Consider the following 16,246-nt stretch of genomic DNA (forward strand, 5'->3'; position numbering starts at 1 on the left):
AATCTTATTTATTTTTATACCCAGAAATTCTAACTTTCTGCTTTTCATCTTTCTGCCGCACTTGAGAGTTTAGTTTTCTCTGTCAGTCTGCTCTTGACCTCTGCCTCAGAGCATGACAGTTATGACTTTGGCAACTCCTGATTTCCTTTAGGCCAGGCTTTTTGCAATTCATGTATGACCCTGTAGGCTTAACCACTCTGCTCTCTCGCACTCAGAAATTACCTATCCTATTATGGCAAAGGCTCTTCCTTTTATTAAACAAAGTTCATTATCAGTCAGGAAAGAGACCTTTCACTTTCTGAATTTTTAAAATTGTGCTTTCTTCAGTTAAATGGCATGTGAGGAGTACTTCTGATGTAAAATTGGAAACTTTCAGATACCAGAAGGCATTGCTTATCTTTGTAAATACACATGTTCCAATTAAAATAGGTACTAAAATATTTTGGTGGCACTTCAAAGCTCCCAATTTAGATTTAATTTAGATTAAAACACTTACTCTTTTTAATAAAGTTATAAAATTGATTATTAAAATTGCCTATTGAAGATTAAAAGCAGTGGAACTTTTATTTTCCTTACAAAACAATTTAGTCTTCGGTAAGTAGGATTGTATTAATCAATTATGCTATTAAAATACAACTGCCATATTAAATCTGACTCATTTGTCATGACAGTTTCTATAATTATAGAAATTATACCTAGCTGCTTATATAGCTGTAATCCTGCAATAAATATAAATAATTGTCTCTATTAATTCGGGTCACAGTTACTGTCTGTTAAATCCCCAGTTAAATGGCAATTTGGGACCTTCATTTAAAATCCCTCTAAATCTTTGTTGTTCATTTGACTGCCGAAGCTCACAAATGCACCTCCTACTGTTGATTCCAGAAAGCAATTTATGAATAAAACAGTTTTTTTTTTAATATGGATATTTTAGAGGTTCAATTGGCCTTGAGGTTTCAGGCTGTAAGGAAAAAAAAAAAGGATGTACATGTTAGGCTGAGGGTGCTGACAAAAAGAAAGAGAACAAATCTTAATGTCTTTGTATTTCAGTTTAGAGAACAGTATATATATATATATATATATATATATATATATATATATCAGGTTGAAAAAAACATGCTTAAACCTTTGTAAACCCAAAGGACTAGAGTATATGGTTGAGTAACTCTTCACAACTTGTATCTTCATAGGTGTGGATGAGGTCACTATCGTCAACATCCTGACCAACCGCAGCAATGAACAGAGACAGGATATTGCCTTTGCCTACCAGAGAAGGACCAAGAAGGTACAGCAGGCTCAGGACTATAGGGCACTGCTTGTTGAATTTCAGGTCCTCAGCCATTAGTTTTTCGTTTCATGAATTCTCTTACCAGCAAGCGCCTTCTGGAACCCTAGGGGATCCAAGGTTTCCCCCTTCCATCCTTGTAAGAGTCACAGCTCACACATGTGTGGCCCCTGGGGTGCTTGGAGGTCATTCATAAAGACCACAACCTCTTCTAAGCCAGAGCATGTAGAGGCAGCAGTTCTGGAAATAGAAATCGAAAGGCTGGGGAACAACAGCACCAGGTTATCGTTTACTGAATGCCTACTTTGTGCTGGGCATGTGCTTCTCTCATTTCAATGTAACCACTCATTTCATCTTCATGAGTTCTGCTGGCTCTTGATAAAACATTTTTAATTTAATCTTAGGACACTAACCTCTGTTGAGTATTGATCCTGACATGCACTTCTCATTAAAGTGAAAAAAAAAAAAAAAAATTCACTTGCGTTCTCAAGACCTCTGGAACCACCAGGGTTTACTTAGTGTAGTTTATTTGGTCTCCAGGCCATCATCTTCAACATGCCATGCTGCTGTTGCTGAAAGGGTCTTCTCTGGTTTTTTTCACTTGCTTGTCCACTAGTGGTTAAGGATCAGCCCAGCACTTGTTCAACCTTTATTTTATCACGGTGTTAGGAAATTTTATTTTTAAGGACAAGCTGCTTTATTTTTAACTTCTTGCTATTAAAGGCGTTTGATTTATTCTTGGATGGTGCCATAAGCGTGGCTTCCCGCAGCTTCCGTTTTATAGTTTTCACTCATAGTCACAGTGGAGGTGAGCTGAAAGGGTTCTAGAAAAGATGGTAAGCACAGTGGAGGTAAGCTGGAAGGATTCTAGAAAAGATGTTTCTACACTTGGAGTGGCATGACCCCCAGGGTCCAGGGAGTTGTAGGTCAAGCCCAAGCCCAACCTCTCAAACAGTTGGAAAGGACATAAATAGGAAAGCATGTGGTTTCTTTCCTCTCATATGCAATAAAGCTCTTCTTCCAGCTAGACTTTTACTAACCTACTGTAGTGAGGCATGGAAGGGAGTGTTTATTCTCTACTTTCCCCAAAGGATCTATGAGCTGGTAGAACTGAGTTCTGTTGGAGCTGAAGACCTACCTCTTTGGACAAAATGCCTGCAGTTGCTCCTTCAGCTGTCACTTACAGGGCGTGGTCTTCTAACATAGCTGGGTATGGACACACAAGTGTACATTGAATCATAGAAGCCTGGATCTCAATTTCAGATGAGATAGATGGAAAACCAAGCTCTTGCATACCCTGCTGGAGGGAAGATACTGCAGAATCATGCTGGATTTGGTGACCTCACAGGCTTTGCTGTGGGCTGGGGTCAGCTCACTGTCCTACTGATTCTTGATGTCTGTCAGACTAAGGAAAGTTGTTATATTTTAAAGTGAGATACATAAAATACTTAAGATAACTTTCTGCACACTTATTTTTGTTTTATTTTGCCCACACTGTGCGCCATGTGGGATCTTAGTTCCCCGAACCTGTGCCCCCTGCATTGGGAGCATGGAGTCTTAACCGCTGGACCATCAGGGAAGTCCCTTGAGATACTTTCTAAAGGAAATCCTCAAAGCAGAACCTTATTGTTTACATAATAATGGGAAAAGCCCTGTATTGTAGAGTCTTTAACAATAGGGACCAAGGCTGCCTGGGTAAGAGGCAAGCATGGGTACAGCTAGTACAAGTAGACAGGTGCTGGGACAGAGGATTGATTTTAATGTTTCTTTCATGTTCAAGGAGATGCCAGGTTTCTCTATATAAGGAATGGTTGTATTTTATTTGTCAAACATATCTGGAGTTTCTGCAGAGTGCAAAGCCCTGTGCTTAACAGTGTGAGAAGCAGGAAGTTGACCGCCCATGAGAAGTTTATTATAGATGTGGACGAAGTCAGTAGGTGCCCAGATGCTATTTAAAATCTGAACAGAGAATGGATGGAGGGAAGTGTCAAGGGTGGACTAAATTTGGAATTACCTAACCTCAAAGTTCCAAGTTGGAAAATTGGTGCTATAATTGGAAGGAGTAGCTTTGAAAGTCCCCTCCTAAGTGCTAGGTGTTACTAGGACTTGGGGAAGCCGGAGAAAGTAGGTGATGAAAGAGTTGGTCCAGACTATCTCTAAGACCCATCTCAGTTCTCAACGTTTGTGAATGATTTGAGAAGATTCTCTGAAGCAGGCTGTATATCACCCCCTAAAGCCTGCACGCACCTCTAGAGGCTAAACATCATAGATGCCATGGGTGCTGCTGGAGAGCAGGGGAGGAAGAAAGAAGGGACAGAAGAAGAGGGAAAAAGTGGAAAGAAAGAAGAAACATTATTGTAACAAGAGAGTTCAGCCATCACTCAGTGCTCATGGTTTGTAGGAAGTATAATCCCTGAGGAAGCATCTGTAAAAGCCACATTGAATTGGGATATGTCTGCATATGTGTTGCTGACTCAGGCCCCTGACTTGAAATCAGTCAGTGGATTTTTTATGGTGACAGTGGAACCTTCAAGAAACAGTACACAATGGGGAAGTTAAGGAGTGAATGGGGGGACTTTATCCTCACTACCTCTGTCAACACCATTCCAACTTGGCATGGAAAACAGAGTTTCTCTCAATAGGTGAAGTGTTTTGCATAGGAAAACTTCATGACCTACTTCTAGCCACGTGGTGGCCTCTGGTTTCAGCTGGAGACTTTCTGGAACCACCTCTGGCATAGTTGCACAAAGTCTTTTATAGGAAGTTATCAACAGGCCTTGAGGGCTCTGCTTCCCTGGCAGCTCCCCACTCTGACCACCTCCTTCTTAGCAAGGCCCTTGACCCTGCCCTCTGTAGGCTGAATCACGGGTGAGTGTAAGCAAGTTGTGAAAGGCATTCACTCATAGCTTTTTGAGGCTTTGTGTGCTGCTCTGGTTTCATTTTATTTATGGGGGAGAAGGCAAAATCAGCTTGGATTTTATCAGAGCAAGGTCTGATCTTCCAGTTTCTGACCTTTGGGTCTGGCCAAAGGGAATGCAGTTGAAGAATACTTTGACCCAACACCCCGGAGTTGTCAAAGAATCACAACCTGCTTTACAAACACAGGCCTCTACTTTTGTCTTACGAGTTTTAAAGGAGCTATCAGTTACTAACCAACTTTTCCATGTTCTCGCCTGTTTCTCTGAAGGAACTTGCATCAGCACTGAAGTCAGCCTTGTCTGGCCACCTGGAGACAGTGATTTTGGGCCTTTTGAAAACACCTGCTCAGTATGATGCTTCTGAGCTGAAAGCGTCCATGAAGGTAAACATGTGTAAAATGCAATCTCTGTCAAATCTGCCATTAATATTTGTGAATTACAGCTTTCTGAGTATAATTAGGTGATTTTCAGTTTTGTTGAATTCTCATTTGGAGTCATTTTGGGGGAATGAACTGAAGCTTTAAGTCTCAGGATTTGTACCAAAAATATTTCAATTACTTTTTTTAAGACTGTAAAGAAATTTCATGATGCAGAGAAGTCAGTTACCAGCTGCTACTGCTTGGCACCTGGGCAATTGGAATACCATTTGGAAAAACTACTTCCTTGATTACACTTCCTCCTTAAAAAAAGATTTGTTATGACATTAAGGCGAAAGTAAAACTCATAGCTTTTGTTAAGTGAAGCTTAACAGAAATCTGCTGATGCTCTTTTGGTTGTTTCTTCTTCTGACCTTCTCCTTGCTGGTCCCACTGTTTGATTCAGATTTCGGGCAAAATCAGAATATCAGTGGATGTTAAGTGTGATTTCAGATTGTGAATGGTTCCTATGTTTTCAAAGCACATACTACTGAGTGTTGTTTGTATTTTTGCAGTTATTTTGAACATGGATTTTAAGGTTAAAGTAGATAGTAAAAATTCCAGGTTGCAAGTGCCCCTGTATTTTATGTGTACCTAAAACATCAAGTGTTACATAAATGTAATAGATACAGAAACATAAACGCGTGTTACAGCAGAGCATAGAGTCCGTTCATAAGGTGCCTGTGACACTTTGAATAATGTGTCACTGCCCTCTGCTGGTAAAGCTGGGTAAAGCCTCAGTACAGAGGCAGAAGCTGCAGTTCTGATGTTTCATTAAACTAAGTCCGAGCGTGTTTTCTGTGATGCCACCATTTCTGAATTAAGGGAGAGACAGACCTGTAAGCCTGTCACTAGCTAATGTTACAGTTCAGTTGTCATCGCTTCTCCCACAGAATACTTTGAAAAGGAGGCAGGTTCCCAGCCAGGCATTTCCAGGGCCCAGAAGTTAATAGCTCAGGGCTGCTATTTGCTCTGAAATCAGTTTTCCAGCTTAAGCCTAAGCTGTGCTCAGTTTATTTGAGCAGACTGGCTCTGAGTTATCTAAGTAGACTATGTTGGAGGGAAGGTATAATTAAGAATGATAAGAATGTCAACAACACTTAAAGATCCTGCGTGATAAAAAGAACACTGAAAACACTCAGTCTTGGGACCTTTGGAGCCGTGGATGAACCAGCCTCTCCTGAGTTTCTTCTCACCATCATCACTTCAGATCAGTCTATCTTATTTTCTTCAAGAATTCATTTGTGATTTGTGCGATTTTACTTGTATCTGTTATTAGGTATTAGTGACCTGAAACAGACCCGTGAGAGCTGTCCATCACCATTGTAATCTCTGTAACTGGGTCCAATGAAACGTGCTTTGACTGCTGGATCTTTGACCTTGGGCCAGCTCATCCATTAGCTATCACAGCTGAGTACCCTTCTGAAATCCATAAAGCTTCGAGTGACATTAACTGAACAATGCTTAAAAAAAAATCTGTTTTGACTTCTGGCAGTACCACTGGCAATATCTGCCGTATGGTACAGTAGACATTGCCCTTGTGATGGGAACTGTGGACAGTCTGTGGAGAGCTTGGGCCAAGTTTGAAATTGCCAAGGTCACTTTTAAATATAGAGAAAAAACACTCAGAATTTTCCTGTGTTAAAATGGGCATATCAGTGATGCAAGAAAACAAATCTATGTTGCTGTACCTATTTTACATTTCAACAATGTTAAGAAATAACATTTCTTCCAATGCATGAGTTATTTTTTAGACTATATTTACATCCTCGAGATTGACAAACTGCCCCTTAAAATATGTGAAGATGCTTGGTAGTCTCTGTATAATATTCTTATAGAATGTTGTGTAGACCTTTTGCTAAGGGAAGGAATTTTGGTTTTGCAAGCACCTCTACAAATCATGATTAAAAACTCTGGGAGAAGAGGCTTTGGCTCATAGATTAGATTGAGGAATAAAATTCAGAATTAACTATTAACCTGAGGCTTAGCTCATATTATACAAACTACTTTTTCAGGGGCACATAAACTCTAATAAGTTTAATTAATAGCTGACACACTTCTCATGTGGATAAGTAAGTTTCTTATTGTATTAACACCTTATAATTGATTTACATTTTAAACAGTGGTAATTCTGCTTAGTTCAAAGTGATATTTCCATATTCGGAAAGATGAGTATTAGAGAATCCTGATTATTAAATCTTGACTTTGATCATGAAGCCAGCTTTGAAATACATGTTTCACTGAGTCCTTTCAAGCTATCTGGCACGCCAGCTCAAAAGTGTATATATTAAATTTGAATACATCACCCATCAAATTCTCATTCCTTAATAAAGTGTTGGTGTCTAGGTTTATTTGGCGCTTCATTATTTCCTTTTGCTTCTCTAAAATGCCTGAAGAGTGCATAGTAATCAAGCAAAAATGGAAGTACAAGAATGAAATTTTTAACATTAACCCAGTTTTACATTTCAAAGAGGTAAAGCTAAAAATTTTATCTTATCTATACCTTTCCCTCATAAAAGACTTATTTCAGTCTAACAATGCTGGCTGCCAACAACAGCTCAAAATCTCTATATTCCTTTATTTTAAATTAATGAGCAGAATTGTGTAATAAAGTAAATGATTTCTTATCTGTGAAAATAATGGCTGATTATTAGAGGAGTTGAAAAATAAAGAAACAAAGAGAAGATGAAGTTATTCATTTTATAAACCCATCGCCAAAAAGGGCTGTATTCTAACATGTTGGTATATTCCATTACTGTCTCTTCCCATTTAACTATATGTTTATATATAGTGGGGAAATATATATATATATATATATGTGTGTGTGTGTGTGTGTGTGTGTGTGTGTGTGTGTGTGTGTATGTGTATATATATATATATATATATATAGTTGAGCTAAAAATAAAAAATGCCAGTTAAACTGTCCTTTATTCTAGTAAAGCTTTTTTTTTTTTTTAAAGGAATAGAATATAACATTACCTTGTGCCAAGGACTCAGTACAGATCCCTCAGGAGGAATGCAGAAAGGGACGCACTGTAGACCGAACTCATGCGTGCAGTTTACCTGATTGAGTTCAGAGAAGTGGGCTAGTGGCCGGGAGGGGTTTCCCTGCTAATGTCTGTGCTGCCTGGTTCCCAGGGGCTGGGGACTGATGAGGACTCTCTCATTGAGATCATCTGCTCAAGGACCAACCAGGAGCTGCAGGAGATCAACAGAGTCTACAAGGAAAGTGAGTAGCCCCAGGTCCATGGTGCATCCACTCCACCTTGTGTCTGGGACCACTGTCCTGGCCTCCTGGTCTGGTGTTCAGGATAGGATCCCTTGATTCCATGTGTAGAAATACCTGCCATCTGGACTGTCCAGGGGTTTGCTGTGACCAGGTCACTCTCCTCCATCTCCTGATAGCCTGGTCTTTGTGACTACATCCCCCTAAAACTAGTTCAGAAGGATATATGGGAGGGAAAGCAGAGACTATCAAACAAAAGAGATCTGATGGGGAGAAGTAGAAAGTATCCCCCGTGGATTTCATGTACTGAGTGCTGTCCTGTGTCTGCTGAGGCGATTCCCAGACTTGACTGTGGGTCATTGTTTCAAGAGACAGCAGAACCACGTGTGCCAAGCAGTAGAGGAGGCCAGAGGTGGAGTGAGTGATGCAGCATGCCTGGTGTGCGGTACTTCATTTCAACATAGGTGTTGAGTAGGAAAATACAAATTCATTCAAAAGTACCCTTTAATTCTTACTAATTTTTTGCCATTGTGCATTTTCTCAATCAGTGGATATAAAGCACAATTGTGTTTGTGTGTGTGTAGTCCTCCAAATTTTTTCATGTTCTAAATAAGTATAATCAAGAAGTTTGGGAAGTAGTATTTTAGCTAGACAGGAGGTCCCTAATCAAAGGCGAGCTTGAGAATTCCCTGTCTGATCCTGCTCTGTGTATTGCTTGTCACTGATAATAATATAATAATACTAGTTCTGATTTTATGAGGGTAAAATTCCTTCTTGAGAATCCACCCTCATTTTTAGGGGTACATCCACGCTGCCACAGATTTCTGCTTTTCAGAGGCTTAGTGGGCAGAGGATGGGTAGGGTGGCTGGCTGCGTAGGCAGGAGGTGTTAAACCAGATGTGTTGTTTTCCAAGTGTACAAGACCGATCTGGAGAAGGACATTGTTTCCGACACATCTGGCGACTTCCGCAAGCTGATGGTCGCCCTCGCAAAGGTTAGTTTCCGGCTCGTTTCTTTGTCCTTGCTTCCTCCCAAAGCAAGTTACATACCTCATTTTATACTCGGGAGCGAATTAACTCAGTCCTCTGGGCCTGCATCAGAAATTCCAGCTGTATTTTGACAGTGGGTTTGCACTGTCAACTGCAGAGTTGTCATTTTTGTATAATAGGATTTCTTATCCTGCAAAACCGTATGGTCAGGTGGACTTTGGGGCCAGAGGTGGAAGAGGCAGCTCTTAGCTCCTGGCCTGGATTTCTGTGCCAGCCTTGTGACTTGGGGAAAGTCATTTTGCCTCTCTATGTTGTCACATAGGACCCAGTGGGAAGTGACCCTCTTGTTTCTTTCACCTGTTATAATTTCTTAGGGGATGGTTTGCCCAGGTAGTGGTTTGCCTGGGGAGAAGCTCTTTGCTTGTTTGCCAAGGTTAACACATTAATGTAGCTGAAAGGCACTTCCCTTCTAAGTCTGAGTTCTGACCCATGTGCAGTTTAATGACTCTGAGCGCTGCAAGGGAAGAGGAATTTTCATCCAGGAACCCTGAAGACAAGTGGGCACACTCCATCCTGGCCACCTACACCTCCATTCCGCCCTCCCCAGCTCCCTTCTCTACCACCTGCCCTGAGTCTGGTCACCTACCCATCATTTTGAAATCTACTTGTACTGTTTTACTCATACCCTGATCAAAACTCATTTCTGCTGTATCACATACAAACCCTCAACTGCCTCAGGCATCCTCTGTACCCTGGCCCTCCCTTAGTCTTCCTCCCCAGGCTTTCCCCCTGCTCACCTCACTCCTCTGAGACTTTCCTCTTGCGTGGGGCTTTCTCCCATTCCCCTGTACCACCCTCATCTGACACATCCTTTGGGTTTACCTCAGCTGTACCGCGTTGTCCATAGACTTTGCTGATGATACTACTTGACAGATTTCTCCCTTCTTTTGCATTTCACATCTGCTTAGAGCCACAGATACTTGGCTTTACCATTTATCCCATCCTTATTTCTCCTTCTGGATTGTGTGCTCTCTGAGGGAAGGAATTTAAATATCATTACCTTTTCAAGGGGTGGACAGAGGGTGGATTCTATAAGGTGCTTAGCCCAGGAATGGGTACCACAGAGGGTACAGCCCCCTACTTCACTGCCTCAATTGTAGCAATCCTTGGTCTTGCCTAGACTTTTAAGTGAAGAATAATTTTCAGAGGGTGTCCATTCAGTAAATAGTGGCTTACATGAGTTGGGGAGAAATCAACATTTTCAGTTTTAAAATGTACAAAGATATACATTTGATGTTCTTTCTCTCTTTTTTTTCTTTCAGGGTCGGAGAGCAGAGGATGGCTCTGTCATTGATTATGAACTGATAGATCAGGACGCCAGGGTCAGTGCCAAGCTTCTTGGTTTGATGTTTTGTTTCCTAGTCTCTGGATAGTCTTTGTAGTCATCTGTCCTGCGTAACAAATTACGTCGAAACTCAGTGGCTTAGAACCACAAGCGTGTATTACCCCTCAGTGTCTGTGGGTCAGGCACTGGGAAGTGGCTTGGCTGGGTGGTTCTGGCTCAGGGCTTCTCATGAGGTTGCAGACAAATTGTTGACCAGGGCTGCATCCTCTGAGGGCCTGACTGCATCAGGAGGCTGCCCGGATGACCCACCCACGTGACTGTTGACAGGAGGCCTTAGTGCCTTTCCACGTGAGCCTCGCTAAGGGGCTGTCTGAGTGTTCCCAGAGTGTGACAGCAGGCTCTCCCAGAGGGAGTGATCTGAGAGAGATAGCATCAGGAGGAAGCCAGGTGCCATTTAGGATGTGACCTCAAGAGCCCCACACTGTCACTTCTGCCACACTCTGTTCATCAGAGGCAAGTCCCTAGGTCCAGCCTCCAGACAGCGGGAGAGGAGGTGGGCTCCATGTTTGGGAGTGAGAAACGTCTAAGAACCTGTGGGCTTCATTTGCACTTTCTGGGAGCCATAGTTATACAACCTTCTAATGCCGGTGTTAGTTCCAGGATCAGCAGCTGACTCACATTTGCTCGTTCAAGCTTTGCTTGTATGGAGGAACCAGTTTCCGCAGGGTGTGCTACAGCTGCGCGCACTGGTGTGCAGTTGCTGCAAAAGAACCCTAATACAGTATACAACACACAGCAGTGGAAGGGGGTGGTAGAGGCGTGGCCAGGGACGGGGAAGCCCACTGCCCCGGGTGGTGGGGGAGAAGACGAGGGAGGCAGAGGTCCTTCCTTCCTTTCTGGCCAGATGAAACTCCTGCTGCTTCTCATCCCATAATCACTGAGAACTAGTTGGGAAGCTGATTCAGATCACTGTGAACTGCCTGCCTTTCCCAGAGGGTCGACAGATGTCTCAGTGTATTTCAGAGGAGCTGAAGAACAAGGTTAATTTTAATTCATTTTAGTTTTAAAATTCAGTATATTTCACACAGCACTTTTAGCAGAAGGTAGAAAAAGCTTTTTAATGAAGAAATGGAAGTTAGGCTTTGCAGCGCCCAGATAGTGGACAGTCACTCAATGAGTATTGGCTCCTGCGTAAGCCTTTCTCCCGCCTTCCTTGACATTCTTAGCATTACTTGTAGCCCGTAAATTTTCTAGAAACTGAGAATGTGGTTGAAGCAGCTTTTTTTCCCAGCTGTATCATTTTCTCAGTCTCTAAGAAGCCCAGGGTGGGCACCTGACCTGCAGCTGTCTTCAGTAAATGGAAGGGCCACATGGAGGCGAGCTGGAGGCGCTAGTGAGCATTGGCTTATCCTGTAGATGAGTAGAAGCTCTTGGTTCTTCCCTCGGCATTCAGGGAAGACTGGTTCAGCATCAGCCTCACAAACAACCTAGTCTTGTACTGCGTGTCCGTGCCTCAGGACGGAGCAAGACTTTGACACTGATCAAGAAAATAGCACATTTTTCCTGTGCCTGCCATGCCATCCTCTCTCATTTGGCACTTTGAAAGCGTAGATTTTTTCTTCTTTTGTGTGTGTGTGATGTGTTTTTAATGACCTTGCTCTCTGGATTGTGGGGTTCACTTTCCTGGCTGGTTGTGCTCACAGGATCTCTATGATGCTGGTGTGAAGAGGAAAGGAACTGATGTTCCCAAGTGGATCAGCATCATGACTGAGCGGAGCGTGTGCCACCTCCAGAAAGGTGGGTGCTGCTCTGGGGAGGTCTTAGAGTCCCGGGGCCCGAATGAAGGGCCCTCCCAGACGGGTCATTGCCAGCGGGTGTCTGTGTTGGGGCTCGGGTCTGCCAGAACAGAGTTCATTCTCCACTCTGTACCCTATGATCTCACGCATTTTTCCTCGCCAAACCCTTTCAACCTTCTCTCCCGTTTTGGATGCTTTTTTTTTCCCCTAAATATTTTCCATGTTTGGTGCCTGTTTGGTGGGCTGCCTCTTCTTGTCTAGGTCATTTTCTCTTGCCACATTTTTTGAAATAATGGACTTGGCTGGATGCTACATACTGGTTCTAGTAGCTTAGATAAAATAGGTGTCATTTTCTCTTGCCACATTTTTTTAAATAATGGACTTGGCTGGGTGCTACATACTGGTTCTAGTAGCTTAGATAAAATGGGTTCCACTCTATAGAGATGAAGATGGTCAAAATACACGCCCTGGGCTGTGCCATTCAGGACAGATGCATGGGAGGGCTGCCCCAGGGCAACTGGTGCAGTGTTGGCCCTGGTTCACAAGGCAGTCCCTAACCCCCAGAATGCTGTGATCATCTGTGTGTGTGTGATGTGTAACTCTGTGGGTCACCATTGACAGCTCTCTTAGTGGCTGTTACAATAATTGTTTGTTGCTTTTCTTTAGTATTTGAAAGGTACAAGAGCTACAGCCCTTATGACATGCTGGAGAGCATCAAGAAGGAGGTCAAAGGAGACCTGGAAAATGCCTTTCTGAATCTGGGTAAGCAAGTGCGCACACACACACACACATACACACACACACACACACCCCACCCCCGCCCCTGCCCCATCCTAGTGGACATCAGCTTTCAGTCCACTGTGCTGAAGCAGAGAAGTAATAAATGACCACCCTGAAAATTCGGGTGGCTTTGGGAAGTGTGACTTCTTTACATGTTGTAGGTAGTTTCATAATCTTCATCGTATGAATTTAAGATGTGGGACTGAAGACAGGGTTATGTTGGTAGGATGGAGAGCTGCCCAGGCAGAACAAGATAACCAGGGAAAGGGCTCTGTCCTTGGGGGCAACACACATATATGCGTCAGTTTCTATGGCCATCAGACTCCCCTGATTTGAAAGCACTCGGGGCTTTGGAGCATCCCCGGTTTTCCCTGAGCATTTCCCATTGTGCAGCCCATTTGCTGACCCTTTTCTCCTCCCCGCAGTCCAGTGCATTCAGAACAAGCCCCTGTATTTCGCTGACAGACTGTATGACTCCATGAAGGTAAGAGCAGCCTGCCGAGAGGCCCATGTTTCCACACTAGGCTTTCCTTTCTTTGTGGCCCAAACTAAGTCTCTGTAACTAACGGATGGCGGGAGAGACCTCAGGTCTAGGTGGCCACACTGGTCAGCTGTGCTTGCACCTGTCAGAGGGAAGCTGCAGTTGGACAGGCAGAAAACAAAGTGCCATGGGACGGAAAATGCCAGATGGTGATCACGTTAGATTCCTGCTCAGCTTTCTCAGTGCTTCCCCGCTGGTGCCCCAGAGTGAGGATGGGCAAGGAAGAGAGAGGCTATCGAGCAACCACTGTGCCGTAGGCATTGTGCGGCTGACCTCATCATAAATCATTACTGAAAGACCTATGGGGCTTGTGTGGCCATCTTCTTTCTAGAGGAGGAGAATGGAGCTTGGAAAGCTTTCGGCTTGCTTGAGGTTGCATAGCCGGACTTGAACTTGGGTCTGTATGAGTCCAAAGCCAGCCCTGCAGTTCTCCCTTCAGTGGCCATCTCTTCCCACAGTCCCATCCCCTTTCCCACGTGTGCCTCGTGCTTTCCGGCTTCCGAGCCCTTGCCGCCTCTTCCTGGGCCACCCTCTTACCCACACGGCCTCTCTTCCCGTTCCCCTTAGGTTCCATGTCACATTTGACCTGTTCTCTGGTGTAAGGTTCTGGAAGTAAACTCAGTGGTTCTTATTGTTTGTACCATTCATGATGGCACAGAGCTGTGGTGAACGTGGTTACGTGTGCTCCCCGAGCCCCAAAGAGCCAAGAGCTTTGTGTTACATGGGTGAACTCGCATGCTTTAACTCTGAGCCTTGCAGTAGTTAGTGCTCAGTTCACGTTTGTTAAATGCATGGTGTGGAGGGGTTTGTGCCACTGGTGTGTTTGGAATTCCAAGATGCTCAGTGTTCTTTAGGGAGCAGTTTCACTGTTATCATTGTAATCTCTTAGGGCAGCATCAAGAACCTAGGTCAGTTCTTTGTGCAAGAGAACCGACTAGACTTTTTTTTTTATTACTATATATATATATTTTTTTTTTTCTGTGCAGCAGGCAGGATCTTAGTTCCCCAATCAGGGATTGAACCCCTGCCCCCTGAGTTAGGAACTTGGCATCTTACCCACTGGATCACCAAGTCCCCGCTAGACTCCTTTTTAATGATTAACATTGTCAGTGAATTGTATCTTAGAGTATGAATTTGATTTTCAGGGCAAGGGCACTCGCGACAAGGTCCTGATTAGAATCATGGTCTCGCGCAGTGAAGTGGACATGTTGAAAATTAGATCTGAATTCAAGAAAAAGTACGGCAAGTCCCTGTACTACTACATTCAGGTAAGCCCCACCTAGCCATCAGAGGGCTGGGGGTCTCAGGCGGGTGTCTGTCAGAACAATGGCAAAATGGTGGTTTCCTATTTCCTAACTCCCCAGGGAAGAGATGCTACTCATCAAATATCAGGGGTTTATTCTCAAAGTGCTATTACAACGTGTCCTGGAAAGTTAAAGAATCAGGCAAATATTTTCTATTTCCCACACCTATTCTACAGTGATAGTTGGTGTTTATGACAGTGATCCTGTAAAACTTGCTAACATCCTGAAAAGACTTCAGTCAATTCAAACTGCATTTTATTATATTTGCATTTCTTAAAACTCCTCTGTGATAAGCCTGGGCAACATTTCCTCACTCAGAACCCCCGTCTCTTCCCCTGGTTTAGCCTGTCCCTGTTTTGGAGGAATGGAGCATCCTTTTATAAGCACTGATTGCAGTCACTGTGGTCCCTCCCCCTGTGTTTAGTTCAGACGTATGTTGCAAACCCCTTTTTCTGAAAGATCCTGAAAATGTCAAAGGCATGTCAGTGGTCACCAGGGATGAATTCAGAGCTGAGTTCACTACAACTAGGTTTCATAGGGCATAGGTTTAAAATTCTGGGGCCATTTAGACTCTAAGTAATTATTTCCTTAATCGATCAGCTTCTTCCCACGCCCACAAGGGGCCTCATGTGTCTTCTCTGAAAGGTTGCAGGCTGGGGAGAAAGAGGGTGGTATTTGCAGGACCTCAGTGCAAGAGGAGCAGACCAGGTTCTGTCCTCTGCTCACGTACCATGTTAATCCCCAGAACCCCCTGTTTTCTATGCTTGTGGTAGTAATCCCCCTGGACCACTCTCTGAGGATCCTCTGATGGGGTGGAGGCGTCTGGGCAGGTCCCACAGGGCCTCCATGTGCCATGGGCCTGCTTCTCTGTTGCTGCAGAATTTGGATCTGTCTCCTGACCTAGAATTTCTTTTTTTCTCGGCCATTTGTAGCAAGACACCAAGGGCGACTACCAGAAAGCGTTGCTGTACCTGTGTGGTGGGGATGACTGAACCCCTGCGAGGGCCCAAGCATCCAGGACGGCTGCTCCATGCTCCAGCTAACAGTTCTCCACAGTCAGCTTGCGGCTAACAGCCCCCTGTGCCCATCCCTGGGAGGATGACATTAGCGCTGCCCACCCCACCCGCTCTTTCGTTAGTTTAGTTTCCTATGCATTACCTGGCTTTCCTGGCTAGTCCCTCTTTATAGCCAAAGAAATGAACATTCCAAGGATTTGGAAGTGAAATCTATGATGTGAAACACTTTGCCTCTCGAGTACTGTGTCATAAACAGATGAATAAACTGAATTTTTACTGTAGGAACAGGTACTTGTGGACCTTGCTCTCAATTAATTGTTTCAAAATCAAGACATGCTTCAGGGTTGTCTTGTTCAGCTGGTAAGGCTGTCCCCTCGAGGAGGAAAGCTCTTGAAAGGAGCTGTACTATATGGTAGCTACTGTCCAGATGTGGCTGTTTACATTTATGTTTATTTAAATGAAATAATTTAAAATGTTAATTCCTTAGTCATGCTATTGACATTTCAAATAATCAGTGTCCATATGTGGTTAGCACCTAGTGTATTGGGACAGCACAGGAGGCGTATCAAAAGTGGATTGGGTGCACCTTTCATTATAAACAGAAGATTGTATTAGGCATTTCTGTTTACC

General features: G+C 43.6%; 1 protein-coding gene across 5 annotated transcripts in view; it reads left to right on the top strand.

The window, feature by feature from the left end:
* The window catches only part of ANXA2 (annexin A2), a 44,891-nt gene extending 28,990 nt beyond the window's left edge, over positions 1-15,901 (top strand). For 4 of the 5 annotated variants that reach the window (XM_015096680.4, XM_042251918.2, XM_042251920.1 and 1 more), the window contains exons 4-13: positions 1,191-1,285; positions 4,473-4,586; positions 7,758-7,848; positions 8,760-8,839; positions 10,157-10,216; positions 11,883-11,976; positions 12,642-12,737; positions 13,181-13,239; positions 14,442-14,564; positions 15,533-15,901. In XM_015096680.4, coding sequence (XP_014952166.1) covers positions 1,191-1,285; positions 4,473-4,586; positions 7,758-7,848; positions 8,760-8,839; positions 10,157-10,216; positions 11,883-11,976; positions 12,642-12,737; positions 13,181-13,239; positions 14,442-14,564; positions 15,533-15,592 — 872 coding nt within the window. In that variant the 3' untranslated portion in view covers positions 15,593-15,901. 5 annotated transcript variants of the gene reach the window in all.
* Positions 15,902-16,246: the final 345 nt, after the last annotated feature.

This window comes from Ovis aries, chromosome 7 (genome assembly GCF_016772045.2).
Source record: "Ovis aries strain OAR_USU_Benz2616 breed Rambouillet chromosome 7, ARS-UI_Ramb_v3.0, whole genome shotgun sequence".
NCBI lineage: Eukaryota > Metazoa > Chordata > Mammalia > Artiodactyla > Bovidae > Ovis > Ovis aries.